Below are 27,990 nucleotides of genomic sequence, written 5' to 3' on the forward strand. Positions count from 1 at the left end.
GGGGAGGGGTCCCTGAGGTAACCCCGGAGTTGTTTGGCGCCGGCGCGCGCGCGCGGCTGGGTCCTGCGCGGTAACGATGGCGGCACGAGTCGGAGTCGCGGTCGGGGCGTCCGAGCGTGTCCCTGCAGAGGTGAGGCGAGCGCCTGCCCCTCCTCGGGCCTCGGGATGCGGCTTGGGCCTGGTCGCGGGGGCCTGGTGAGGCGGGCCATGGGCGGGCCGGGACCCGGGCGCCTCGAGCCTCCGGGTCTCCTTCCTCCCGTCCCGAGGGGGGCGGGGAGAGCCGGAGCGGGGTTCGGCTTGCGTCGGTTGCGGGCCTCTGCGAGGTGGCTCTCCGGCCGGCGGAGCCTGGAGGGCTCCCTGTCACCCGCGGCTGAGGAGACGCCACCGCCGCTGCAGCCCGACTGTGACGTAAGCGTTCTTCGGGTCTCCTCGCTGCGGTGAACCGGCTCGGACAGGCAGGTGAGGAAGCTTCCTTAACCGGGAGAAGCTCGCTGCGAACCCAGCTCAGGCTGAACCCACACGGCCTCCCGGCGTCTTTGCTGATTGGGGGTGGGGTGGGGGTGGGGGGGCGTTGCCCCCGCCTGCTGCGGCCATCGAAACCAGCGTTGTTGCAAAGCTTGGTAAGATGGCAGAGGTGAGGTTCACGTCTCGAGGGCCGCTGGCGTTTAGGTTCGCTCTAGACGGAATCCTGGATTCGTGCACAGGACTTGGGGAAGGCCGTGCGTTTATTGTTTTCTACTGGTGTGATGGAGGAACTAACTTAATTGTAAACTTGAAAGAAGTTTGAAGAACTTTGTAAGAAGTGCTGGGCGGAGTGGACAGTTGTTTTGTTCCCAGAGGGCATCTAGAAGTAATTTAGGCGTAGCTTGTTTGTGACAGTCCCCCCCCTGGAGCCCAGGCTGCCCTCAAATTTGAGGCAGTCCTCCTGTCTCTGACTCTCTAATGATGGAATTACAGATACCATGCAACAGGAGGTGCTTTTGTTTTAAGATAATTCTTAGGAGGATGTCGTTAAACCTTAGAACCACATTAAAAGCCTTAGTTTACATGTTTTGAGTAGTGAAGAACTTATTTTTTTTAAAAGGCATATCTCCCATTTTGCATAAAAATTTAAAATTGAGAAGTTCTTTTATAGACATTTACTAGAGTGTATCGCTCCTGGCATGTTCTTAGTTGTGGTTTTGGCTTATAGTTTGGACTTTTTTTTTTTTTTTTCCTTGTGATTTTGAGAGATAGAGGATACAGTCAGTATTATTTAGCACCAATTATTAAAGTCATTTTTGTTTGGAATTCAATGCTGTTACATTCCAGTTGAAATCAGAACTGGTTGCTCTCTAGACCTGCCATGGGAGGAAATCTGTTACTTAGATCTAATGAATCTTGGACTTTATTTTTAAATTAAAGTCTAAAAATAGCTCAGGCTGTTTGGAAAAGCTGCTTTGTAGTTCAGGCTAGCCCAGTTCACTATTCTCTTCCCTCTGCCTTCATCATTTAGGTGCTAGGATTTATTGTATGTCACCAAGCCCAGCAATCTTGGCTTCTCTGCAATTGCATCTGTGCTGCAATTAATCCAAATGCCTGTGTATACCAGGCTTAATACTAAGCTGCAACCCCCAGTCTCAATTTCAGTTTTTCTCAAATTTAAATTTCATCTTGCAAATGTAAAAATGCCTTTTAAAAATATTTTCTATTATGTGCACTGGTGTTTAGCCTACATATATGTCTGTAGTGAGGGTGTTAGCTCTTGGAGTTAAAGACAACTATGAGCTGTCATGTGGGTGCTGGAAATTGAACCCCGGTCCTTTGGAAAAGCGATCAGTGCTCTTAACCACTGAGCCATCTCTCTAGCCCCCAAAATGCCTCCTTGTTTGGGAAGCAGAGGCACACTCTGTGAGTTCGAGGGTAGTTTGGTCTACAAAACAAATTCCAAGACAGCCAAGGCTATACAGAGAAACCCTGTCTTGAAAAACCAACCAACCAAACTAACAAAAACTTGTTTTGAGAAGTCTTCTATGTATTGGCTGAGAGTAGATGGGTGGCTGGAGCTGGGTGGTAGAGCCGTATGGTAGGCTTACAAGCCGTATGGTAGGCTTACCCGTATGGTGGGTACAAGATCCTGTATTCAGTCCCCCAGCACTACATATGCAAAATAGATGCATTTCTGTGTATTCTTTGTTACTTTTGATGCTATGAAAGTTTAATATTGCCTGTTACGTACAGTGTTATATTTGCTTTGGTAAATGTCTATATGCAGGTAAAGAGAAAATTGCAGTGTTCCTAGATTACTTTTGGATCCAATAGTTAAGCTTCCTCATTATTATTTTGGGGCATACTGTGATTATAGGAAAATGGTTGTAAATAGTTTGGCTTGATTTTGAATATAGAGTCTTACTCTTTAGCCCAGGCTTGCCCATAACTTACTATATAGCCCAGGCTGGACTTGAAATCGTGGGGATCCTCCAGGCTTCAGAGTTGGTTGCCAAAACATTTCTTACTTCATTGACTTTTTAAGGTTTTTTGTTTTGTTTTGTTTTGTTTTTAGATTTTTTTTCTTTATTGAGTGTTCTATCTACAGGTGCAGAAAAGGGCAGTAGAGGGTATAGATAGCCACCATGTGGTTGCTGGGAATTGAACTCAGAACCACTGGAAGAACAGACAGAGTTCTTAACCACTGAGCTATCTCTCCAGCCTTAAGATTTTTTTTTTATCCTCATTTTGCTAAAACGAATCTTAGTGTCTGAAAGACTTGTATCAACTACAAAACATTTTAAATCTCTTTTATTAATATGTTTTACAAATACTGTATCACCAGTTGATGGCTCATGAAGCAATGGACTGTGATCTTCAAGTACCTTTGGATGGTAGTATACAGCAGGCTACTCCAACTGAAGTTATCAGCCAAGGGGCACCTGTCCTCCAGCCCGCCCCTCCTGAAGTGGCCAATAGCCAAGGAGGAGCACTTGCTCAGCCTGTACCTGCCGAAGTGCTCAGCAGCCAAGGTGGACTGGCCCCCCTCCAGCCTGTGCCATCAGCATCCATTGATGCAGCGGAAGAAAATATGGATATTGTAGATCCGGGAACGTCTGAGGTGGAGAGCCAGGGACCTGGTGCTAACCAGACTGTCCAGGCTGAAGTTTCAATGAACAACTTCATCAGTGGGTTGCAGAGACTGCATGGCATGCTGGAATGGCTGAGACCTCCACCTTCAGACCACAGTGTGGGGCCAGTGAGAACAAGGAGAAGAACAGGATCCATTCTGAGAACAAGAGCTGGAGCGTCTCAGAGGGTAGACAGTGCCAGGTAAAATATAAGTTACATGATTGATGCCACTCTGAATTATGAAACTCAGATTCTGGTCACACCTGCTGTGGCTACCAAAGTTAACATTTCAGAATCCCTACTTCCTTGTAGGTCAAATAAAATTAGTGCTTGCCTTGTTTACTTTATTTAGTATTGAAATGGGCATCATTGATGTGCTTTGAAAACTAAAGGCAAGTTTGTCAGCAACAGTATCTATTGAGGATTGGCCCCTTTAATTGTTTATTTAATTATAATGTTTTCAAATAGGTATGGAGTGTGTGCATCCCTTTGTGTCTGGATGTTGAGGCAGGGATTAAAGGCATGCCTGAGCACCAGCCGGCAAGAATTTATTATTACTTTAAATTTTTGTGCTTATGTGGAGGTCTGTGTATAGGTATGTGCATGAGAGTCCAGGTACTCAGAAAAGACAGTGGTATTGGATCATTCAGCACTGCAGTTACACATGGTTGTGAGCCTCTGTAGTTTCAGGGAACAGAGCCCTGGTTCTCTGGAAGGCCAGTAAGTGCTCTTAGCCACTGAGACATCTTTCTAGCCCAGTTATATTTGTTTCTAAGTATAGAAGTGTTTGCCTGTGAGTATGTATGTGTACCATACGAATGCCTAGTGCCCATCAAAGCCAGGAGGGCATCAGATATCCTAAAACTGGTGTTACAGATCATTGTGAACTGCCATGTGGGCACTGGGAATTAAATCCAGGGCTTCTGTAAAAACAAGTGCTATTACCTGCTGAGCCATCTCCCCAGCACTATGATTTGTTACTCTTCACTCAACTTTGAGTGGAAGCATTTAATTGCCTAGAAATAGATTGAACTAACTAGGAACTACCTTCACACCATAATAGAGTATTTTTGCATTGATGGTCCATTTAACTATAATTTTTTTTTCTATATACATACAGGTTGAGAACACCAGTACATGCCTACTTTCAGGTAAGCAGGTCTCAGCCTTATGTACCAGCCACTGCTCGTGATTTAGAAACTAGGAATCCAGCATCAAGTACGGACTCTGACAGTGACACCTCTGCAGAAAATGAAGAGGTGGTTGTGCAGGCAGAAGAACCTGCAGCTGACATTCCAGGTCTGTATTTTATCCAGATTTGTATTCATATTAAAAAAAAAAAAAAAAAAAAAAACAACTGAAATCTATAAAGCATAGATAGATTTCGCTGGTTGTGGTAAAGTTAAAAGACTAATCTAAGCCAGGTTGAGCGGCACACACCTGTAATCCCAGCACTTGGGAGGCAGAGGCATGTTGATTGCTGCAAGTTTGAGGCCAGCCTGGTCTACAAAGTGAGTCCAAGACAGCCAAGGCTACACAGAGAAACTGTCATGGGGGAAAAGAAAAAGAAAATAAAAAATGGAGCTAAATGATGTTCTCAAGTCCTAAAAATGTAGAACTTAACAACTGGGTGAAGAACTGGAAAACATGGAAATTGGTCAGATTCTTACACTATGAAAGAGAATAATTAATAAATAAAAAGAATGAGCTAGTTGTGGTTGACACATGCTGGTAGTCAGTTGCTGAAAAGGATGGGCAGGAAGCTCACAAGTTCAAGGCCAGTTTCAAGGTTAGACCATATCTCCAGAAAAGAGAGAAAGAAATAATAAGGAGATGGATGGCTTCTGATGAGCCATGCCCAGACTGACCTGACTTCCATGTGCATATACAAAAAGACAAACCAAAAAAAAAAAAAAAAGAGAGAGAGAGAGAGAATGAAACCATTCTGGTATTAGAACAGAACATGAATAATGAAGCAATCAAGACTTGAGTAAGGAGTACTTTGGTATCTTGAAACAGTAAAACAAAAATTTCAGTGTTTCAAAAATAATAGTGTATAGCATAAATAATTTTTGTAATTCTATTTATTTCTGTAAAGTATCTTGAAAGAATTGTTCAGTGGTTAGTTTGGCTACAAGTCCAAATGGAAATGACAGTGAATGAATATACTAGATCTTCTTGAAGTGATAAAAATTATTTTTTTTTATTTGTAGATGAGGCTAGCCTCAAGTTCCAGGTTCAGGTAGTGGACATTAGAAATGCTTGTCACCCCACTTGTCTCCTAGAAATATGTTCAACTTAAATGTGGTGGCTGTGTTGCTCTAAATGTACTGTTAAACTAATGTAAAAGCTGAACAATATCATGGGTAAATAATCAGCCAAATCCAAGATGTAGGACATTTTATGAAGTACTTGGCCAAGTTGATGGTAAAGAGGCAAAAGAAAATGAGTTAAAAATTTTGTAAAAATATAGTGGAAAAGATGAGAATTAATCAGCTGTAAAGATCAACTTTAAAACTATTGAGGATTTTTTTAATATAAACTAGATTATTAGATGATATTAAGGAATTACTATTAATTTTTCATGGTATGGTAATGATACAGTATTTATATGAGGAAAAAGTCCTTAGTGCTATTGTAAAGAGTTTTACAAGTGTACTTACACAATTTAAGGTTTGTCTAGTATTCAAATATAAACAAATCAGTGAAATACAGTTTTTGTTTTGTAGTTGGTTTTTGGTTTTTCAAGATAGTATTTCTCTGTAGCATTGGCTGTCCTGTACTCCCTTTGTAGACCAGGCTGGTCTTGAACTCACCGAGATCCTGCCTCTGCATTCCCAAGTACTGGGATTACAGGGGCTTGCCAGTGAGCTGGACTGATTTTGTGAGTTTTTAATATTACTTTCTTAGATTAATTTTATTTGTATAAATGTGTTGTTTATACATGTGTATACTACATGTAACCAAGAAGATATCTGGTTCCCTGGAACTGAACTTAGGATGTCTGTGAGCCATCCTGTGTGTGCTAGTGTTTAAACCTGGTTCTTCTGCAAAAGCAACCAGTGCTCTAAACCCCTGAGCCATCTCTCTCTAGCCCCTGATTTGCTTTTTAAATTGAGGGTTGGGTACTTGTGGGAAATCCAAAATAAGTAAATAGTAATACTAGATCACTGATGTTAAATAGGTGGAATTGGCATTCTTTTTCAAGAATACTATAAATTCGATGGACGGCTACAGTGAGGCCCTCTCCAGTTAGCTTCTTCTCATACCTAACTGCTGTCTTTTCTATATTGTGTGTGCTGCCATTTCTGGATACAACTTGGTAGAACAAGGAGTTATCTCAACAGAGCAAGAAGCTACATCTGTCACAGGAGGTGATGCAGCCCCTGAAGAGGTAACATGAACCCCCCCTCCAATTCATTTGTCTTGAAGTTAGCCTGCCTTTTAACTCGGGATCCCCAGTCTTGGCCTACTGAGTGCAAGGATTGCAAGCATATGCCACCACACCCAGTTTGAACATCCTTTTAAATAGGTTAAGGTTTTCATTTTATATGAGGTTGCAGGTTAAATTGGAAAGCTTTGCAGACTTTTTGCATGAGAATGCCAGATGTGGTTTCTATTTCAGTTACTCATCATGTGACTGCTTCTTCCCAACCCCCAGATAGAATTTCCCGGTGTAGCAGTGGCTGTTCTGATACTGGCCTCAGACTCAGAGATCTGCCTGCCTCTGCCTCCCAAGTACTGACCATGACTGCTTCTTTTTATATTACTGCTTCCTCTAATGTTTTAAAACATTAGGGATATTTGAGAATAACCCAATAGAGTTAAATACCATTTAAAAATGAAATATAAGTAAGGTTTATAAATAAGCAAGCAGAAAGTGATTGCTGTGTGATAAAAACTTCTTTGTTTGAGACAGGGTCTTACTATATAGTCCTGGATGGCTCACTAAGTATCTCAGAGTATCTTCGAATTAGTACTGATGCTCCTACCTCAGCCTCCCAAATGCGGAGACATCTAGGGATAACAGACATTCATCCCTAGTATAGTATCAGATATCAGTTTATGCCAGTCCAATAAATAAAGGTAGTTTCTTTAGTTTCCTTTAATAACTATAAATGATTGCTTATTGATCAGTGTTATAGTAAGATTTTTCAGTTTTGCACATATAAAGAACCTCTTGACTGGAACAAGGTTGACACTAATAGATGTGCTAATATGGAAGAAAGAAAGCTGATGAATGCGATTTCAATTCTGGATAAAAACTATAGGTGGTTGGAGAGATGGGTCAGTGGTAGAGCACTGACTGCTGTATCGGTACGCAACGTTTATAGACTGCACTTCCAGAGGGCCTGATCATTTCCCAGCACTGTCTGTAACTACAGTTCAAGGGCATCTGACACCTTCCCATAGACAGACATGCAGGCAAATCACCAGTGTATCCAAAATAAAAATAAACCTCACGTACATACACACATATATACGTACATACATGTATACGTATGCACACACACATGCAGGAGTAGTAGTCTTCCCTGGGAGGAGCACATCAATTGGTTATCCAGTACCAAATGGTAAGCCCTGAAAACATACATACAAGTAACATTATGTGGACTGAGCAGGTGGTGTTTACATTTTATATGTGTGTTGTGTGTATACACACACGCGTATATTTAGTAAGAGGAAAAGAGGTCATACATTTGAGGTGTAGGGGTTGGCAGTGTACATGGTTCAATGCCAGTCTTGGCTCTATAGCAAGAATCTGTCTCCAAAAAAGTTAAAAAGAGCCTACCTAATACCTGTTGTTGGTTATCCTAGTTACCAGAATGTTTTTGCTTTAGTTTGTATAGCTTTGGAAAAGGAAGAATCAAAGAATTTTGTAGGATCAAAAGTAGGAGCCAGGCATGGTGATGCACACTTTTAATCCCAGAACTCTGGAGGCAGAGGTAGGCAGATCACTAAGTATAAGGCCAGCCTGATCTGCAGAGGGAGCCCAGGTCAGCCAGAGCTCTACAGGGAAACCCTGTCTTGAAACTCCACCCTTCCTCCCACAAAACAAAACAAAAAACAAAAACATGAGTATTGCTTGCTGGGATGTAGCTTAGTGGTAGAAATGTGTTTAACATGTATAAGGTTCCACTCCAACTTCCCCCAGAAGTAGATAATATATATAGTATACAATATATATTTAATCAGATTGTATTTTATTAAAATGTCATGTATCTGGTAGATTCCTTGCAGCTTTTCATTTAGGTTTATATAATTTTGATGTAAATTTACTTGGTAGTTTGCACACAAGACTGTTTTTGTAATTTCTCACTTGAATGTATTTCAACTTTGATCTTGCAGTCTCCTCAGAAGCCCAACGATCTCCCTTCTGTGGATGATGAAGAAGGGGACACTTGCACAATATGTTTGGAACAGTGGACCAGTGCTGGGGACCACCGGCTCTCAGCATTACGCTGTGGGCACCTTTTTGGGTATAGATGCATTTCTAAGTGGCTCAAAGGACAAACACGAAAATGTCCTCAGGTAAGGACTGTAAACGGGACCTGTATTGAGTCAGAATTCCTAGAGCCATACTGATTGTGTCTCATTGGACTCTTTAGTGCAACAAGAAAGCCAAGCACAGTGACATCGTTGTCCTTTATGCGCGAACCCTAAGAGCTTTGGACACCAGTGAACAGGAACGCATAAAAAGGTAAGTAAGGGCTGGTAACATAGAGGCACTTGCTCCAAAGCCTTATTGAGCAAATTGAATACCTAAGATATACATGGTGGAAAGAGAGAATAGGTGACAATCTGGCTAGCTAGAGTCTTTTTGCTGCTGCTGCTTTTTTTTTTTTTTTTTTTTTTTTTTTTTTTGGTCCTTCAAGACAGGTAGCTCTGCCTTTCCTAACTATATATCAGGCTGGCACCTCAAGCTCACAGAGATCCACCAACTCCTGCCCAGCTCTCTTTGCTTCTTTTTAAGCATATCTGATAAGGAAATTATCAGTCTACTGTTACAGCTCGGGTGTCTTGCTTACTCTGACTTGGGATCTCTGAGAATTAATGAGGTTATAGTCTCAGACACTATTATTTAAATCACCTTTTGCATGGTTTGTTGTATATATAACATTAAGAATATGAGGCTGCATGATAGGCCTGGTGGATCATGCTAAACTTTAATCCTCAGAAGGCAGTGCCAGACAGATATCTAAGTTTGAAGCCAGCCTGGTCTATATAGAATTCTAGGATAGTCGGGACTACATAGACCCTGTGTATGAATAAATGAATAAATAAATAATAAAAGTGTGGCTTGGTGGAAGGGTACTTGCTTAACATGTGCAAGGCCTTGAGTCTCCTCATAGCATTGGGGGATAAAAGAGTTTTGAATCAAGATCTGGCTTGCCACAGTTGGTCATACTTGTAATTGTAGCATTTGAAAAGCTAATGCAGAATTGTGAGAGATTAAAGATTAGCCTGAGCAAATAATATGATCTCCAGGCCATAGCAAGACTCATCTTTTTATTTGTTTGTTTGGGTTTTTCTGTTTGGTTTGGATTAGGGTTTTGTTGTTGTTTGTTTTTTCTCTTTTTTTAAATTATTTTTTTATATTAGTTACAGTTTATTCACTTTGTATCCCAGCTGTAGCCCCCTTCTTCATTCCCTCCCAATCCCACATCTCCTCCCTGCCCTGGATTAGGGTTTTGTGTTGTTATTATTTTGAGACAGGCTCTCAGTATGTACATCTTGCTATCCTGGAACTCCCTGTGTAGATCAGGCTGGCCTTGAACTCACAGAGATCCACCTGCTTCTGCCTCTGAAGTGATTGAACTAAAGTTGTATTGTAACCATGCCTGGCTACGACTTAATCTTTTTTTTTTTTTAAACTCAGGCAAAGAGGATTGCCTGAGTAGCAGTTTAGAGCCAGCCTACATTACATGGGCTGATCCTCACCTCTGTCTGTGGTTGAGAGTACTAGCTGCTCTTGCAAAGGACACAGGTGTTGTTTAAAAGAAGGAAAATCTCAACTGTTCTATTTTACTAGTTACCTTGTTTTTTTTTTTTTGGTCTTTTTGTTATTTTGTCTTTTTTTTTTTTTTTTTTTTCCAGAGCTGAGGACCGAACCCAGGGCCTTGCGCTTGCTAGGCAAGCGCTCTACCACTGAGCTAAATCCCCAACCCCTCTATTTTACTGAAAAAAACTCAGGAGCCAAATGCTGGGGGTGAAAACCTGCTAGTTCAGAGAGACAGAGAAAGTAACCAGCTAACCTTTTGTCTCAGCTCAGGTCTGGAATAGAAAAAAAACCCAAAAGGCTTGCTAGCTCAAAAGCCCAAAAAGCCAGGGGAAGCCTAAGCTAAAGTGAGAGCTTGAGCTAATAGCCCTTTCTTCTTCTCCTCAATGTTTTAAATATCCAACTCAAAGTCTCTCCTACTACTCTTTAATCTCTGTCAGTTGGTTTCTTGCTCTGCCTCTTGACCTAGGGTTAACTTTATTAAATCTCATGTACAGAAATTAAAAGGTGTGTGCTAGGGTTCAACCACATCAAAGAAACAGGGTTTTGTAGTTCACAATTTTGGTGTTCAGAATAAGGTCAAATACCCTGCAACACCCAGGTTTTGTTCTAAGCACCCACATTGAACAACTCACAATCCTTTTTAACTCTAGTTCTAGGGGATCTAAAGCTTTCATTTCTCCTGCATAGGCACTACATGCACCTGGTGATACAGATACAGCCAGGCACACATACTTAAAAATAAAATTTTATAAAAGATCCCCATCTCAGATTGTAGGGATGGCTCAGTGATTAAGAGCATTAACTGCTTTTGGAGAAGACTTCCCTTCAATTTTTAGCATCCACATGGTGCCTTAGAACCTATCTGGAACTCTGGTTCCAGGTAATCCAATGCCTTCTGACTTCAGACACCAGACATGTGCATGGTGTACATAGATTCATTCATTCAAAAAACAGCTAAGCATGTATCTTAGTTGGTAGAGTGCTTGCCTACTATTCAGGAAGCCCCAGATTCAAACCCCATAGCTTCTTGGTAAAGTGATATGTTTGTAATTCTAGCGCTAGAGAGGAGAAGGCAGGATCAAGAGTTCAAGGTCAGGGGCTAGAGAGATGGCGCAGTGGGTAAAGCACTGTTTGTTCTTCCAAGAGGTTCTGAGTAAAATTCCCAGCACTCATATGGTGGTTCTCTTCTGTTATGCAGGTGAACATGAAGATAAAGCACTCATGCATAAAAATAAATACATATTTTTTTTAAAGAGTTCAAGGTCAGCCTAGGAAAGATGAGACCAAAGCACAAAGAAGAAAAAGAAGAAGAAAAAACTAGGGGGCTGGAAAGATGGCTCAGAGGTTAAGAGCACTGTTGTTCCAGAGGTCCTGAGTTCAATTCCCAGCAACTACATGGTGGCTCACAACCATCTAGAATGTGATCTGGTGCCCTCTTCTGGAGTGCAGGCATATATGTAGATAGAGCACTCATATATATATATATATATATATATATATATATATATATATATATATATATATAAAATAAATAAATCTTTAAAAAGTATATTAACCTTTTTTGTTGTTGTTTTGTTTGTATTTTAAGACAGTCATTCTTAGCCCAGGTTGATCCTGGAACTGCCAAATGATCCTTCTGCCTTAGTCTCCCAAGTGCTAGGATTACAGTGCACATCACCCTATCTGATGTGGCACATTTCTTGGTTGTTCTAGTTTAGATTTTGCTCTTCCCTTTAAAATAGCTTTCTTTTCAGAGGATTTGTTAAGTGAAGTTTGCACATAAAGTACATTGTAGGTTCTGAATAGTTGCTAATAGCACCACTTAAAATATTTAAGAGCCAGGAGGTGGTGGTGCACGCCTTAATCCCAGTGCTCATAAGGCAGAAGCAGGTGGATCTCTGAGTTCAAGGCCAGCCTGGTCTACAGAATGAGTTTCAGGACAGCCAGGGCTATAAAGAGAAACCTGTCTGTAAAAAAAAAAAAAGAAAAAGAGAGAGAGATAAGAACATCAAAATCAGGTGCGGTGGTACCCACCATTGAGAAAGTTGCAGATGCATTAAGTCACACTTTACTGGAAACGTTTGAAGTAAAATATTTAAATACTTAGAGCTGGTAGTACCATTTGGGAAGTTGTGAAACCTCTAAGAGGCTAAGAGCCTTTAAGAGCTGGAGGAAAAGATTCACTGGGCAGGAAGGGCCTTAGGGGTTAAACCTACTCAAGTTCTCTGCTTCCTCGTTGACAGAAATGTAAGTGAGCTGTCATAGAGCCACTTGTTGCCATGGCTTCCCTCCTGATGTTACTGCATATTATGAGCCAAAACAAATCTTTCTGCAGATGGTTTCTTGTTGGGGATTTGGTCACACAATGAGAAAAATGTATACATGTTCAACACAAACACAGTTATCCGACTCTAGAGAGAAGTTTTTTAAAAAAGGATATACGCCAGGCACAGTGGTGGAGGCCTATAATCCCAGCAGTCAGGAGGCACAGACTGGCAGATCTGTGAGTTTGTCAAGGCCAGCCTGGTCTACAAAGCAAATCCAGGACAGCCAAGGCTACACAGAGAAACCCTCACAGTCTGAAAAAAAAAAAAAAAAAAAAAAAAAAACAACAAAAAAGGTTTATGTTTGGGCTGGAGAGGTAGCTCAGGGGTTAAGAGCACTGGCTGCTCTTGAATTCAGGTTCAATTCTCAGCACCCACATGGCAGCTCACAACTGTCTGTAACTCGAAGATCTGACACTCACATAGACATACATGCAGGCAAAACACCAATGCACATAAAAAAAGTAAATAAATGGTTAAATTTTAAAAATACTGTTCTTTTTACACAAAGTTTTCATTGCTACCTATATCTTAACTCAAGGATTTTGTTCCATAGCCTGTTGTTTTGGGGGTTTTTTATTGTTGTTTTGAGGCGTGGTTTCATGTAGTCCAGCTGGTGGACAATGATACAACTTTGAAATTCCCCCACCTCGCCTTTTTTTTTTTTTTTTTTTTTTAAAGACTGTTTGTTTAATGTGCATGGGATGGGTGTTTGGTCAGCATGAATATCTGCACCAGTGTGTGGATGGTATTCTCAAAGGATAGAAGAGAGCATCAGATCCCCTGGAACCGGAGTTCTAGACAAGTATGAGTTGCCCTGTGGTCCTGGGAACTGAACCCTATTTCTGTGCAAGAGTAATAAATGCTTTTAACTGCTGAACCATCTCCAGTCCTCTTATGTAGTGTCTTTGTTATCTTTGTTTTGAATTAGTTTCTGCTGCCTACAAATGACTCTTCATTTCTGAGCTTACATGATCCACCTGCCCCAGCTTCTCCTTAGTTACTGGCATCACAGACATGTGCCACCATATTCTGGCTAACCTCCCTTTCTTAATGCCATCAGCCTAGTTGAATTGTAATGGTTTGGGATTCTTTTTTAATTTCTTGTGAAATAAATAAGGGCAGAATTGTCGTTCTAGTTTTTTGTATCTTTTTTTTCTTTGTTATTTCAGTAAAGTGGACTTGTTTTTGTGTTTTGAAGTTAAGTTTAAGTACATGCAAATTTATGCTTATATTGTTTTCTTATACCTATTCATCCATTTTGACTTTATTGTTATTTGCCTTTTGTTAGCGTTTGCTTAGTGTAAAATTCGTATCTTTTAAACTTTAGCCTTTTTAGTTCTCTTAATTTGATTGTTATTTAATTTGCATATTTCATCACCACCAATAACAGTTTTTCTTTTACTCCAATTGATAATCTTGGTCTTTTATCATTTAAGTTTAATCTTTTAAATTTGTCTTAGCTCAAGCAGTAAATTGGTTCCTCATTTTTTTATGCTATTTTTAGTCTCCATTCTGTAGTAGAAATCAAATTTCTGGCTTACATTGCTTGCTTTTAACACCAAACCCCAGTGGCCTGCTTGTTTAGCTTTACATGCTACTAGAGAGATAATTTTGTACTTTATTATACTGCCATGACATACTTACAGTAAAGTATGTATATCACAATGTAAAGTTACTGTGTCAACTTGCTGGGAAGTCTTCTGTAGCTTTCCTCATATTCATGTGCCCCTGGCTTTTCCCTTCTAGTGATTTACTGAATGAGCAAATGCTCAGGAAGCAAGCTGAATTAGAATCTGCACAGTGCCGGCTCCAACTTCAGGTCCTCGTTGATAAATGCTCTAAACTCAATAGTCGTCTCCAGGTGTGTTTGTCCTTTCATTCAAAATACTTCCAGAATCAAAATGAAAGAGAAAGGCAATTTAAAAGGAATCTAAATATTACTTAGGTTTATCTCACTGATAAAACATTTGCCTAGTACCCATACTTATGAATTCTATGAGGTCTTCAGACACATTGCAACCATTAAAGACTTCTTTACCCCAACATTTGATAATTCTCTGCAGTATGTATTTCAGTTACTTAGTGAAATTCTCTGAAATACAGTTCTTTAAGATTCATGTTTATTTATATTTTCATGATTGGTAAGAAATCCTTTATTTGATTAAGGAATCATTCTTGCTAGTCAGTGGTGGCACATACCTTTAATCCCAGCACTTGGGAGGCAGAGGTATCTCTGTGAGTTGGAGGTGAGCCTGGTCTATGCAGTGGGTTTCAGGTCAGCCAGAGTTACACAGAAAAACCCTGCCTTGGGTTGGGGTTGGGAGTGGGGGTAGAGGGAAGAAAGAAAGAAAACCAAGAAAAAAGAAAAAGCTTTCACTTACAAAGTTTTTTCATTGTAGGACTTGGAAGCCCTTATTAGGAAGCATCAAAGTCAAGGTGGACAGTTTTACAGGGGCTCCCAAGGACTATGCAGGAACTGCTTACCCTCCAGCCAGAGCCAAAATAAATACAACTTCCAAAAGACCTTCACAGTATCTCAGTCAGGAAGCTGCCGGATTATGGCACATTGTGATGGTTTGAGCTGCCTGGTGGTTTCACAGTCTTCTCCTCAGTCTTCCTTCCTTCCAGGTAAACAATTGAGAACCTCATCTTTTATATCCATTATTAGACACTGTGTGCTTCTCTTCCCTTTTTGAAGAATCTTGAACTCAATGATGGTTAAACACTGGTAACAAGTTAGCAACTCACTTTTCTCTGTCAGTTCTCTATTAATTAAATGCAAGTACTTCAGGTACTACAAAGATGGCTTTCATAGCTTGGCGTGGTAGCATGCCTTTAATCCCAGCACCAGAGAGGCAGTTGGAGATTGATCTCTAGGAGTCCAGGCCAGGCTAGCCTGTTCTATATAACAAGTTCTAGGAAAGTTGGGCTACACAGAGAGACCCTGTCTCAAAACAAACACATATCTTTAATAGCTGGGTCTGTTGCCACACAACACCTTCTTCAAAAAAAATTCTTCTGTGTCTAAGCTTTTATTTTGCAAATTACCAATATTAGTAACCATGTTAATGTGAGAAAGGAGTTACATGGAAGTGCCAGTTGTCACTGGTGTACTTCAAGGAGGAAAATAGTCCCTGTGTATGCCATTTACCTTTCAGACTTATTTGCAGTATTTTGCAGAAGCATCCCAGAGGCTAATTCAAATTAAAAAAAGAAAAAATTCAGTTGCAAATAAGAGAATTTTAGTAATGTATATTAATGGGGAACTGAAGAGATAACTCAGTGGTTAAGAGCATTTGCTGTTCTTTCAGACAGGAAAGTGGTGCTCTTTTGAAGTTTGGTAGTTGAAAGCTTAGCACCCCTGTTTGGTGGCTCACAACCACCTATAACTTAAGATCTAACTCCAGGGACTTTAATGCCCTCTTCTGGCTGCGATGGGCACCTGCATTTATGTGCATATACCCACATAGAGACAACACACAAATAGTAAAACTAGTGCTGGAGAGATGGTTAGGAGCTGTCACATTCACTAACTGTTCTTCTAGAGGACCTGGGTTTAATTCCTAGCCACCCACGTGGCAGCTCACAACCTGTAACTCTAGTTCCAGAGGATCTGCCACCCTTTTTCTGGCCCCTGAGGACACCAGGTATGCACATGGCATACATCATTCATGCAGGCAAAGAGTAAGTATAAAATAAATCTTAAAAATAAAACTTGAGGCCGTTTCGTGGAAACCCAGGAGTGGACCTGGCTGGGGTTCATCTTCCTAGCCATGTACACCTGCACACCAGAAGAGATCCCACTATAGATGGCTGTGAGCCACCATGTGGATGCCAGGAATTGCACTCAGGACCTCTGGAAAAGCAGAGGATGCTTTTCATCCCTCCAGCTCCCTCTAAGGGATCTTAATAAAGTTCTGTTGAGACCTCAGTGTTAACATTTTCATAGTTCATAACTAAATTTAACTGTGATACAAAAGTGAGTTTTATGCATAAATCAGAATTAAAATTAAACATTTCTTTTAAAAATATAAATAAATAAAACTTGACATCTTAGTTTCTCTAGCCCCTTGTCTCTGTTCTTTATTGCTCATCTCCTTCGTCCATCCTGAATTATCCCTTTTGTAGGTAAAATATGCTTGATATTTGTCCAAACAACTTATTTTTATTTTGGCTATTTGAGACTGGGTCTTGCTCTGTAAACCAGGCTGCCCTCAAAATTGCAATAATGCTAGGATTGTATTTATAGCCTACCATGCTCAACTGTTTCGATAACTTTACTAAAATATATCTCATAAAGTTAAATTGTACAAATTTGTAATCCTTTTTTACCTATTTTTTTCCCTTCTTCTCAGAGGCAGCCACTGATGTACCTTTTGTTGCTGCATGTTCTACAACTATACATAATGACATCATACAGCGTGTGCTTTCGTTTTGCTTTTAAGATCTGTGTTTTTATATAAATTAATAGTTATTGCATCCAGCAATATTTTATTTGTATGTATGGTAGATTTGTTTATTTCCATTTGTTGATGGATATTTGAAATGGATTTTGCTTTTTAAATTTTTTTTTTAAGTATAACCCTTGAGGTGCTTAGCATGGTGGCACACACCTTTGATCCTAGCAGTCAAGGCAGAAGCAGGCAGATCTTTTTGTTCAAGTCAAGCCTAGTCTACAAAATAAGTTCCAGGACAGCCAGGGCTACACAGTGAAACCCTATGTCCAAAAAAAGAAAAAAAAGAAAAAAAAAAAAAAACAAAAAACCTAACAAACAAAAAAATTCTTTAAGGTTAGGACGTGTAACTCAGCAGTAGAGTACGTGACTGATAAGCATGGCATTCTGAGTTCAGTCCTCGGTGCCTGTCTCAAAAAAAAGTATGACCCTGTGGAATATTTTTCATTATTTGACTAGCTGTTTTTGTTGTTGTTGTTGTTTTGTTTTTTTAAGGGGCTTAAATTCCAAGAAAAGTAAGCAAAGGTACTAATTACCTAAAAAGATAGCTCTATACTTTACTCTTTTTCTACCTGTTTTAACTCTGTTTGGTAGGCTTTGGTGTGAAGATGCTGAGTACCGCCAACATGAAAAGCAGTCAGTACATTCCTATGCATAGCAAGCAGATTCGTGGATTAGCTTTTAGCAGTCGATCCAAAGGCTTGCTGCTCTCGGCTTCCCTTGACAACACTGTTAAACTAACCAGGTAAGTGAGTCGAGGGGAAGACTGGACCTGGGCCACTGGGCATCAGATTAGTCTTAGTTCTTTCATTGATCTGAGCCATCATCTCCTTTTAAAAAAAAATTTTTTTTTTTTTTACTTTTTATTAATTACAGTTTATTCTAAGTATATAAGCAGCTGGGTGAACACCTTTGATCCCATCATCCAAGATAATCCCAACATCCAAGAGTCAGAGGCAGGCAGATCTTTTGAGTTTTAGGCTAACCTGGTCTATATAGTGAGTGCTAAGACAACCAGGTAGAGAGATGATCTCAAAATAAATGAAATAAATAAAATAAAAGTATATACACTTGTAATTATATAAGTGTGGTGATTGACACCTGTCATCCTATTACTTGAGACCCAGAAAGGCATGAGGATTACCATGTGTTGGAGCTAGCCTGGACATACTGAATTCCATGACAGCTTGAACTATAGAGTAAGACCCTGTCTAAAAACAAAAACAAAAAAGTGGACTTAAATTGGGGAGGGGGTAATCTCAGCCTCTGAAATTAAGTGACACAGCAGGTCACTAAATTAATGTGTAGCAACCTGCATCTGTTTATTGGTTTTTATAGTACTACAGATTGAGCCTAGGTCCAGGACATGTTAGACAAGCATTCTGGCATGGCCCTGTCCATGCCGTTTTGTTTGTTTTTACTGTGGGGCTGTTAGTGATTTACCTAGGCTGGCCTTGACAGGGTAACTGTCTGTCCCTTTGAATACCTTATATGTCTGTGTCAAAGGCTGAGCTATCCTAATTCTTTAAAATTTCATTTAAATTTTTTTTTACTCATTGGGCAGTGTTGGTGCAGCACTTTTAATCCCAGCATTTGGGGCTAGTCTGGTCTACAGAACGAGCTCCAGGACAGCCAGGGTTACACAGAGACTCTGTCTTAGAAACCAGTATGTGTGTGTGTGTTTGTGTATTCTATATGTAATTCTTTTACTCATTTATTTATAAGTGTGTGGGTATTTTGCCTTTGTGTATACCGTGTACCACCTGCATGTGGTGCCTGCAGAGGCCAGAAGAGAGCATCAGGTCCTCTGGAACTGAACTGTAGTTAGATGGTTGATAGTTTCCACGTGAGTGCTAGAAACTGAATTCAGATCCACTCCAAGAATAATAAGTGTTCTTAACCACTGTTCAACACCTAAAATTACATATTTTAAGAGTACATATTAAGCTGTTTGGATGAGAGCAGTTTTTATAGAGTTTGGGATGATAATATGGAGGCATCACACTATCTCTACCATTGCCATGACAGGTCAGGACTGTTTATTCCAGGTCTGTCCCCTGGATAATTAATAATATGAACTAGACCTGAGTGTGGTCGATTCTTTTGGAGCTGGCTTCCTATTCCTTTTGACTCTAAAGGAGCACACACCTTTAAGGCAGAGGCAAGCATCTCTCTGTTTACAGAGTGAGTTCCAAGATAGCCAAGGATACACAATGAAACCCTTTGTCCAAAAAAACCAAAACAAACGAACAGAAATTCTTTAAGGATAGGGATGTGTAACTCAGTGGTAGAAAACATGACTGATAAGCATGACATTCTGAGTCTTTGGAGCCATGAAGAAAGTTTCAAAATAATTTTGGCCCAATTTTCAGTATAAAATTGTGTGTTGTGTGTTTATAGATACTAAATGGGGAGGGCAATTTCAATACAAAACAAACAAAAAAATCAACAAAGTCAAGTGAGGTAGTGTGGGGGCAAAGTCAGGAAGATTAGTTCAAGGCAGCCTAAGCAGGAGTTTGAAGCTAGCATGAATTTGATTTATCAAAACACACATATGTACGTTTAAAGGTTGGGGCAGGAGGAACCCTAGAGTGGACTCAGTTCAAAAAAATGCACTTACTGCAAAAATCTGATGATTGGGAGAGAGAATCACTCTAAAAGTTGTCTTTTGGACTCTAGACACACCATGTGGCATGCGTGCATTTGCATTCTCGTGCAGTTTTTTATTGATGAGGGTGGGAATGGGCACTGAAGAGATGGCTCAATGCTTAAGAGAGCTTGCTTATCTTCAAAGGATAGGAGTTCAGGTTCAACATCAGACAGCTTGCAGACCAGTTTCAGGGGATCTGAAATTCTCTTCTGACCTCCTAGGGCACCTGTGTATAGATACACACAAATAAAATTTTTTCTCAAAATGGTTGGGGCATGCTGGAGAGATGACTTCATAGCTTTGGAGCACTGGCTGTCCTTCCCAAGGACCTGGGTTTAGTTCCCAACACCCACATGGCAGTTTACGACTGTTCCCTTTCTGAAACCGTTTCTGGCCTCCTCGGGAAGGTAGCTCATGTAGTACATGGACTTACATGTGGTCAAAACACCTATACTTTTTAAAATAACTTTATGATAAAAAAGGCAGCAGATATGGTGGTCTTTGACCCTGTTGGGATGCAAAAGCAGGAGGATCACTGAGTCCAAGGCCAGTGTTATCCACTTGTTTTCTACTTTATTGCATCGCTCACTGAATGTATGTTTGACAGTTAACTACAAAGAAAGTAGTTAAGTAGAGAGGGTAATGTATCATTTGTGTATTCCTTCAGCTTACTCTGCACATCATTATAGTGCAAGAATAAAGTCTGCAGATCCCAGAGCACAGGTGTTCTGAAATAGAGAGCCATGCAGTTCCCTGAGGACATTTTGAATCCAGATAGTTTGGGTTGTAGACATGTCCTGCATATATACTATTTTGTTAAATGTTTTGTTATTAAATATCATCACTGTTGTATACCTGATTTTCTTAATGTATAGTGGTAAAAAAAAATCTCTTATAACTCCACAGCCTAGAAACAAATACTGTGGTACAGACTTATAATACTGGACGTCCTGTCTGGAGCTGTTGCTGGTGTCTTGATGAAAGCAATTACATCTACGCTGGACTAGCCAATGGTTCAGTTCTCATATATGACCTACGGAACACAAATGCCTATATACAGGAATTAGTTCCTCAGAAAGCAAGGTATGAAGAACTTATTTTTATGTAGGTTATAGCTTTTTTTTTTTTTTTTTTTCTTTTCTTTTCCCAGACAGGGTTTCTCTGTGTAGCTCTGGCTGTGCTGGAACTCACTCTGTCTGACCACGCTAGCCTCAAACTTGGGGATCCATCCATCCCAAGTGTTGGGATTAAAAGCATGCACCACCACACCTGGTTTACAGCATTCTTATATTAGTTCTTTCCTTGGAATGTACCCACAGTTGACCAGCAATCACTTTATAGTCAATAGAATTTGAGGCAGGGTGCACACTTTTAATCCTAATATTTTGGAGGCAGGTGGATCTCTGTGAGTTCAGAGCCAGCCTGATCTACAGAGTGAGGTCCAGGAAAGTCAGGGCTACACAGAAAAACCCTGTCTTAGAAAACTAAAATAAAAGTGTTTAATAACTGTTCCATAATCAAATTCACAGGAGCATGTTCTGTAGGGGGGGGTGTTTGTGAAAAGTGTCGTAGCATATAATATTGATCATAAGCTTGCAAAAGGAAATTCAGAAAATTTAACCAAAGCCAGGCTGGTGGTGCACAACTTTAATCCTGCCCAGCACTTGGGTGCAGAGACAAAGCTGATCTCTGAGTCAGAGGCTAGCTAGCTCCAGGGTAGCCAGGGCTACACAGAGAAACTCCTGACTTGGAAAAACAAACAAAAGCAACATATTTTTGGGGGTAGGAGGTAGGCAATGGTGGCACACACCTTTAATCTCAGGGAGGTAGAGGCAGGAATATCTATGAATCAAGGCCAGTCTAGTCTACAGAGCCAGTTCTAGGACAGCCAAGAATACACAGAGAAACTCTTATTTCAAAACAACAACAACAAAAGACAGTCTTATCCAGTGCTGGTGGCTTATATCTGTAATCCCAGAATTTATGGGGCTGAAGCAGGAAGTTTAGAAGAAGGAAAAAAAATCATTTTTTTCTGAGTTAAAATGTGGTTTGGGAGCATCGGATGTGTCCTATTGAAGGTAGATGCAGATTTTGTTTGTTTGTTTTGAGGCAGGGTTTCTCCATGTAGCCTTGGCTGCCCTGGACTTGCTCTGTAGACCAGGCTAGCCTCACACTCACAGAGAAGGCCTGCCTCTCTGTGAGTGCTGAGATTACAGGCATGTGCTACCTCACCTGGCTAGATGAATATTATGCGTATTTCCTTTTTAATTTTTCTATAGAGATGGTTAATTGTTTTTTAGAGGATGCAGGAGGATAGTCACCTTTCTGTTTGACTTCTGTTGACCAGATCGCCTGGTCATGAAGGTCTGTAGTAGCCAAAATGTTGGATTTGGAATGTATGTCATGGTTTCCTGTTTTTGTCTTCAGATGTCCTCTGGTTTCCCTGTCATACTTACCCAGAGCTGCAGTGGCTGCATTTCCTTATGGTGGGGTGCTGGCTGGAACCTTGGAGAATGCCTCCTTCTGGGAACTAAAAACAGACTTTTCTCATAAGCCTCATGTGTTATCCTTGGAGCCAGGGGGCTTTGTAGACTTTCAGACAGAGAGCAGTAGCCGACACTGTCTTGTGACTTACAGACCTGGTGAGTTCAGAAGTTCTTAAAGGCCTACTATTTTGGTGTTGGGAGGTGAGGGGAAATTTGTGGGAAGAAGAGATTCTAGGTGGATTTGGTAAGCCTCTGTAAGGCTAACAGGCTGTGTTGCAACTCTTGGTATTGCAGTGAAGATGATGCCTCCCATTTCCTCCATAGCCTGCTTCCCTAGCCTGTATTTGAAAACTTTTTACCATGTGCTTCTGGGAATGAATTAACCACTTCAGGATCCTGTGTCTCTAAAAATAGTAATAGAGGCCGTCTATGGGTCCATTTCATCACTTTCAGATCACTTTCATCTGCCCCTCACTTCACCTAAGTAAAGGGTCCGCGTGGAAACAGCCTATATCAGTTCTTGGTTGTTCTTATTTGAGTCCAACAAAGTAAGAGACAACCATGGTTTTTGTGGTTCGGCAGCTGGACATTACTGCCTCTATATCCAAGGACAGAACTCTGCACAGCTGACTATTAAATTTACAGGTTTTTTCTTTTCACCTGAATAAATATGTATTCCTGATGGAACCATCTGTGGTCAGTTTGGGGAGGGCCTGCTGTTTTAGCTTGGTCTTGGGGTCTTAAGAGAATGGTTCTGAACTCTAGTCCTGCCCTGATCAGATTCTGGATATTGTAGTGATGCCTGGCTATGGTGTGCTGTTCACAAGACATGCTTTTGTCCTGGCAGGCACCTAATACCTAAAGTTCTGAGCTTTAAATAGGTGTCTCTCTCTCAGGAAACCTTGTTTATACTGGCAGACAGCTACTGTCTGAAAGAGCCCCAACCAGATCAGAAGTAGGTTCAGGTGAGACACAGGCAGTACAACAAAACTCATGAAATAACAAAAGCAAGTATATTACTTAAAGCCCTGGGGAAAAGAGGTACCATGCTTTCTAGGCCCCATGGAAAAAAGGAGCCATCTAGAGTACATAAGCTCAGTCAGTGAGTGAAGAAGAAAAAAAGAAGGCTTGTAGGACTGTCTTTATTATGGCCTACCGACTTTGTCCCTTAAGCTTTCTTGGGGCAGGAGGGAATTGGCTAGTATAAAGAAAATATGAGCTGGACGGTGGTGGTACCCACTTTTAATCCCAGCACTCGGAGAGGCAGAAACCTTGTCTTGAAAAATGAAAGAAAGAAAGAGGAAGAGAGAAAAGAAATCATGAATGGGGGAGCTTGTTTCTATGACTGATAAAACCTTTGTGCTTTATCTGTGATCAGCAATTTTGGAATGTATTGTTTTAACTTAGTGAGATGAACAAGTGGAATATACAGCAAACAACCAACCACTTATGAGGGGGGGTGTCTGTCTGTTTGTCAGTCTATGTATCTTATCTATTTATCTATCTGTCTGTCTGTCTTATTGAGACAATCTTGCTGTGTACTCCTGGCTGGCTTGGTACTCTATCTGTGGCACCAGCCATCCTCAAACTTGTATCAGTCCTTGAGGCTCAGCCTCTAACTTATGTAATTACTGACCTACTAATAAGTTCAACATGCCTGGCTTTTGGAGAAGCACCTGTGTTCACTGATAGTCAAAACTAAAAATGAGTTCCAAGTGTTGACTCTAGTAATAAATTATATGACAGTCAGGTAGATTTGTCAAGTTTGTTTGTCAAATTGATCATCAGAGTGCCTATTTGTGGGTAGATCTCATCATTACACATTTGTTTTATGTGGGAAACTTTCAGTTGCTGCTTCTGGCCCTTTGGCTCTTAACAAATTATGCTGTGACTTACATAGAAAGCTTGGGGGTCCCATTTTGTTTTCCATCTTTTGTCTGTTTCTCAGAAGTACTTAAGATATAACTTTGTTTTTGTGATAATTAGCTAATGGAGTCCTCAGTGGAAGAAGGAAAAATAACCATTCAAACACTTGAAAATTATATTCCCCAGGGTATCTCAGAGGGTACAGTGATTTACAAAACCATGCATTCTTAGAGCTGTATTCTAGTAGGAAAAACCTATTGCAGATAGCTTTCTTTGCCCTAGCCCAGGCTTCTGAATTTTGTTAGTGTTAGCTTTTCTGTCCAGCTAGGTTGTAAGTATCTGAGGTACAGATACTTAATATCTTTTGTGTCATATCCACGAGGTAACACTGATTTCTCTGTCTTACAGATAAAAGTCATAATACCATACGAACTGTGCTATTGGAAATGTCTTACAAACTGGATGATGCTGGAGAGCCAATCTGTTCCTGCCTTCCTGTGCAAACATTCCTTGGGGGACCTACTTGCAAACTGTTGACCAAAAATGCCATCTTCCAAAGCCCAGATAACAGTGGCAATGTCCTAGTATGTACTGGGGATGAAGCATCAAAGTCTGCCTTGGTGAGCCTATTTTTACTTTATTTTAAAAATAGTTTAGGGTTTAAGAGTCTAGGCCTAGCCCAGTTTTAAGGCGCTAGCATATATAAAGCATGTAGCATATATGAGGGAGTCAATCACAGCCACCACCACACCAGTCTAAAGTAATAAGACAGAGAGCAAAACCAGAAGACCCTTCCCCCCCAATACTTTCCTGTGGTTTCCAAATGCTCATGCAGGGGCACACATATAAATATACACTCATATACACACAAAGACTATCACTGGTACATAGTGATTGCACCATAGGTGTTAAATAGGATGAATTGATAGCATAAGAAAAAGGAGAAAAACAGAATTGCTAAAACATATCAAAGTTTACTTATGAAGGCAGGGAAGATGACTCATTTGGTAAAATATAAATTGTTTGCCAGGTAAGCATAAAGGCCTGAGTTCAGATCCTTGGCAAAAAGCCAAGCAAGGCAGCACATACCTGTAGTCATAGCACTTGGGAGATGAGGCAGAGGCAGACAGACTATGAAATAAACCAGCCTGATTTACATAGAGAGTTTCAGGCCATACAGGGCTCCACACTGAGATCCTATCTCAAAGGGAAAAAAAGATAGACAGACAGATAGTCAGACAGTCTGGTGCTGTTTTATCATACCATTTCAGTATGTTTTTTGAGCCAAGGTCTCATTGTATACTCACTTTATAGATCTTGCTGGCCTCAAACTCAAAAGAGACCTACCTCTCTCTGCCTTCTGAATGCTGGGGTTAAAGGCATACCTCAGTTTTGTAAAACTTTAGCTTATGCTGTTGGGAATGGTGAGTATATGCTACACTGCACGGGTAGAGGTCAGAGAACAGCTTTGTAGACTTGGTTTTCCTTCCACCTTTATCTGGGGTTTGGCCATCTAACTCATTAGGCTTGCACGGCAAGTTTCTTTTCTCACTGAGCCAGGGCACTAGCCCTATTTTTGATACTCTACAATGTTTCTTGTAATAAACTTCTAGAAAAGAAGACACTTGCTAAGATGTATATTCTGTGACAGCAGAGCAGTTAGGAGGGTGTAGTCCTCTTCCACAGGATCCAAGTTTGGTTCCCAACACCTAAATTGGGTTGCTCACAGCCAGTTACAATTTCAGCCCCAAGAGATCCACATTCTTCCATGGGAACCCCACAGAGACAAACATAATTTTAAAAAAAAATTTTTTTCTTTAATATACTGTGAGGATAAAGATAGTGGCTTTGTCTCATTGACTTTTCTGTTTCTAGAAGGGACAATATTTACAAGACTTCTGGCACATAGGTAAAAGAAATGAGTCCTCCTCTTGCTTTTCAAGCCTACATAGGGTGTGTGAGTTTTGTACAGTGTTAAGGTTAGAGACAGTTATTCCCCACCTGGGCTGGCTAACTGCTGACCTCTATCTCTGCTTGATTTTTTTCAGTTGTGGAATGCTGGCAGTGGCTTGTTGCTGCAGAACCTGAAGACTGATCAACCTGTCTTGGATATCTGCCCATTTGAAGCCAATCAGAATAGCTTTTTGGCCATCTTAACTGAGAAGATTGTCCATATTTACAAATGGGAGTGAGCATGGTCTTGAGACCTTCCAGAATGCTGCTGGTTAATGTTAAGTGATGTTTTTAGTACCTAGTAACCCTGAACAAGATACCTGTTTACATGCTGTACCTGAAATTTTTGGATCATGGCTCATTGGATTAGTGTGATTCTAGGTCACTTGAGACACTAAGATTGTGTGTGCTGTTTGTACCAAATTAAGTACCTTTGTGAATCTTCCCTGGAAATTCTTAAATTCTGTAGGATCTTACAATCCTCTCAACTATTATTTAGTATATGAGTATGCACCAAGCTGTGATACCCAAGCAACCTAAATTATCTTAGGCTAATTGGCCTGAAAGTGGTACCTGAAAGGCCTATCTTGCTTCTTGAACACCAAAGGTCATTCTTCCAGTAAGCATAAGAGAGCACTCTTAATATCTTGTGTAGAATCTGACTTATTTCTGAGTTTGAATGCATAGTGACTTGATCACATCCACACCCCTGGGCTGCTGTGTGCCCCCAGGGCCTGATACTTCCATGTGGTATGCTTTATGGCAACAACAGTTTCATCCCAGGTATACATGCCTATTAGAATGTTGACAAGTCTAGTGATGGAGGTGGCTGATGAGTTAGCTTTATGTAGAGCCATAGCTAAAGCCGTGCGCATTGCATTGTGAGAGGTAAGGAAAAGGACCAGTTATTTGAGCAATTGTGAAAGGCTTAGATTTTTCTTGTTAGTTTGGGATCCTCAGGGGTTTTTATTCTCCCCCAAGCCAGTCCTTAAAGATGTACAATTCCCAACTAAATGCTACTGCCTGTAAAATGTTTGATTTTGAGTGTCACTGATTTGTCTCCCGATCTGAAGTAGTTATTCTCAGGAAGGTAGTAGTGGTTAGAGACCTGTGGATGACAGGAAAGCACATAGAAACTTCCATTCTGGTGGTCCTGAATTGTCCAGCAGTAAGAGGTATGCTCAGGTTACAATTGTTGACTTTGCCTTAGGCTGCTCTACTAAGCCACTGCCCCTAGGACACCTTGTGTCAAGGTGTAGGCAAAATGTCTGATTTTTCTCAAATATTGTTGGTGAGGCACTATTAAACTCCTGACCAGTTTTGGGGATCTTTATCACCAACAAGGAATTGTTAAGGGAAAATTATTTATTTTCCCAGGGTTCCAAGTTGTGGCTGTATGTGCTTAATGAAACCTTCTATTTAAAGATGCATGTTTTGTTTTGTTTTGTTTTAAATTTTAAAGAAGGCTTTTAAAATGTCAGCTTCCACAGCTTGGGGGAAAAAGCCACCTTTTCTCTTCCCCTCCCCCCAGATTCTTTTGATAGGTTGATCATTAAAAGTAGCTGCCTGGGGCTGGAGCTTCAGAGGCAGGTTAGGATTTAAAGTAAATAGAACTCAACTAAAATTGAGCAGATGGCCACAGGGAAAGCTGTGGGTGTCAGGTTGGTCTGGGGAGGGGTAGGATTTGACCTTTCTTGAAGAACGTTTAAGTAAGGCTGATTGGGGGTGGGGGTGGGAATTTACTATCACAGAAGCACCTTACCAGTTTTTGCATTTCCACAATAAATTTGTATTGGGGTAGGAGGGCTTCAAGCTTGTTAAGTTTTTTGCTCTACTACTGAGCTGTCTCAGAAAACCAAATCTGTGTTTTGTAAGCAGATTCATGATGGACTGATTCTCTAAAGACAACCTCACCCTATTCCTACTTGGAAGAAACTGAATCAGTAGACCCAGGCTATAATCTTTGCACCAGCAGGATCTTTTTGTTTTTAAATATTATCATAGTACAGTGGGATTTTTGAATTACTTTCTGTGCTGTGTTTCAATGATTGTTGTCCTGTTAAGAAAATAAAGAATTTGTCATGTATAATACCAACCCCAGTGTCTTCTGCCTGTGTTTACTAGAGGCAGGAGTCATAATCCTGCTCTAGTT

General features: G+C 40.5%; 1 protein-coding gene across 2 annotated transcripts; it reads left to right on the forward strand.

Annotated features, from left to right (window-relative positions):
* On the forward strand, positions 1-27,933 carry Rfwd3 (ring finger and WD repeat domain 3). 2 transcript variants are annotated; one of them, XM_021632565.2, is made up of 13 exons: positions 1-130; positions 2,813-3,300; positions 4,220-4,398; positions 6,426-6,493; positions 8,449-8,631; positions 8,709-8,800; positions 14,176-14,290; positions 14,829-15,057; positions 17,478-17,628; positions 20,440-20,616; positions 21,961-22,175; positions 24,294-24,505; positions 25,934-27,933. In XM_021632565.2, the coding sequence occupies exons 1-13, from the start codon at positions 77-79 to the stop codon at positions 26,075-26,077; spliced, it is 2,307 nt and encodes a 768-aa protein (XP_021488240.1). In that variant the 5' UTR covers positions 1-76; the 3' UTR covers positions 26,078-27,933. The 2 variants fall into 2 exon arrangements, with proteins under 2 accessions (XP_021488240.1, XP_021488241.1); XM_021632566.2 differs by lacking the exon at positions 1-130 and adding an exon at positions 265-459.
* Positions 27,934-27,990: the final 57 nt, after the last annotated feature.

The sequence above is a fragment of the Meriones unguiculatus genome, chromosome 10 (genome assembly GCF_030254825.1).
Source record: "Meriones unguiculatus strain TT.TT164.6M chromosome 10, Bangor_MerUng_6.1, whole genome shotgun sequence".
Lineage (NCBI taxonomy): Eukaryota > Metazoa > Chordata > Mammalia > Rodentia > Muridae > Meriones > Meriones unguiculatus.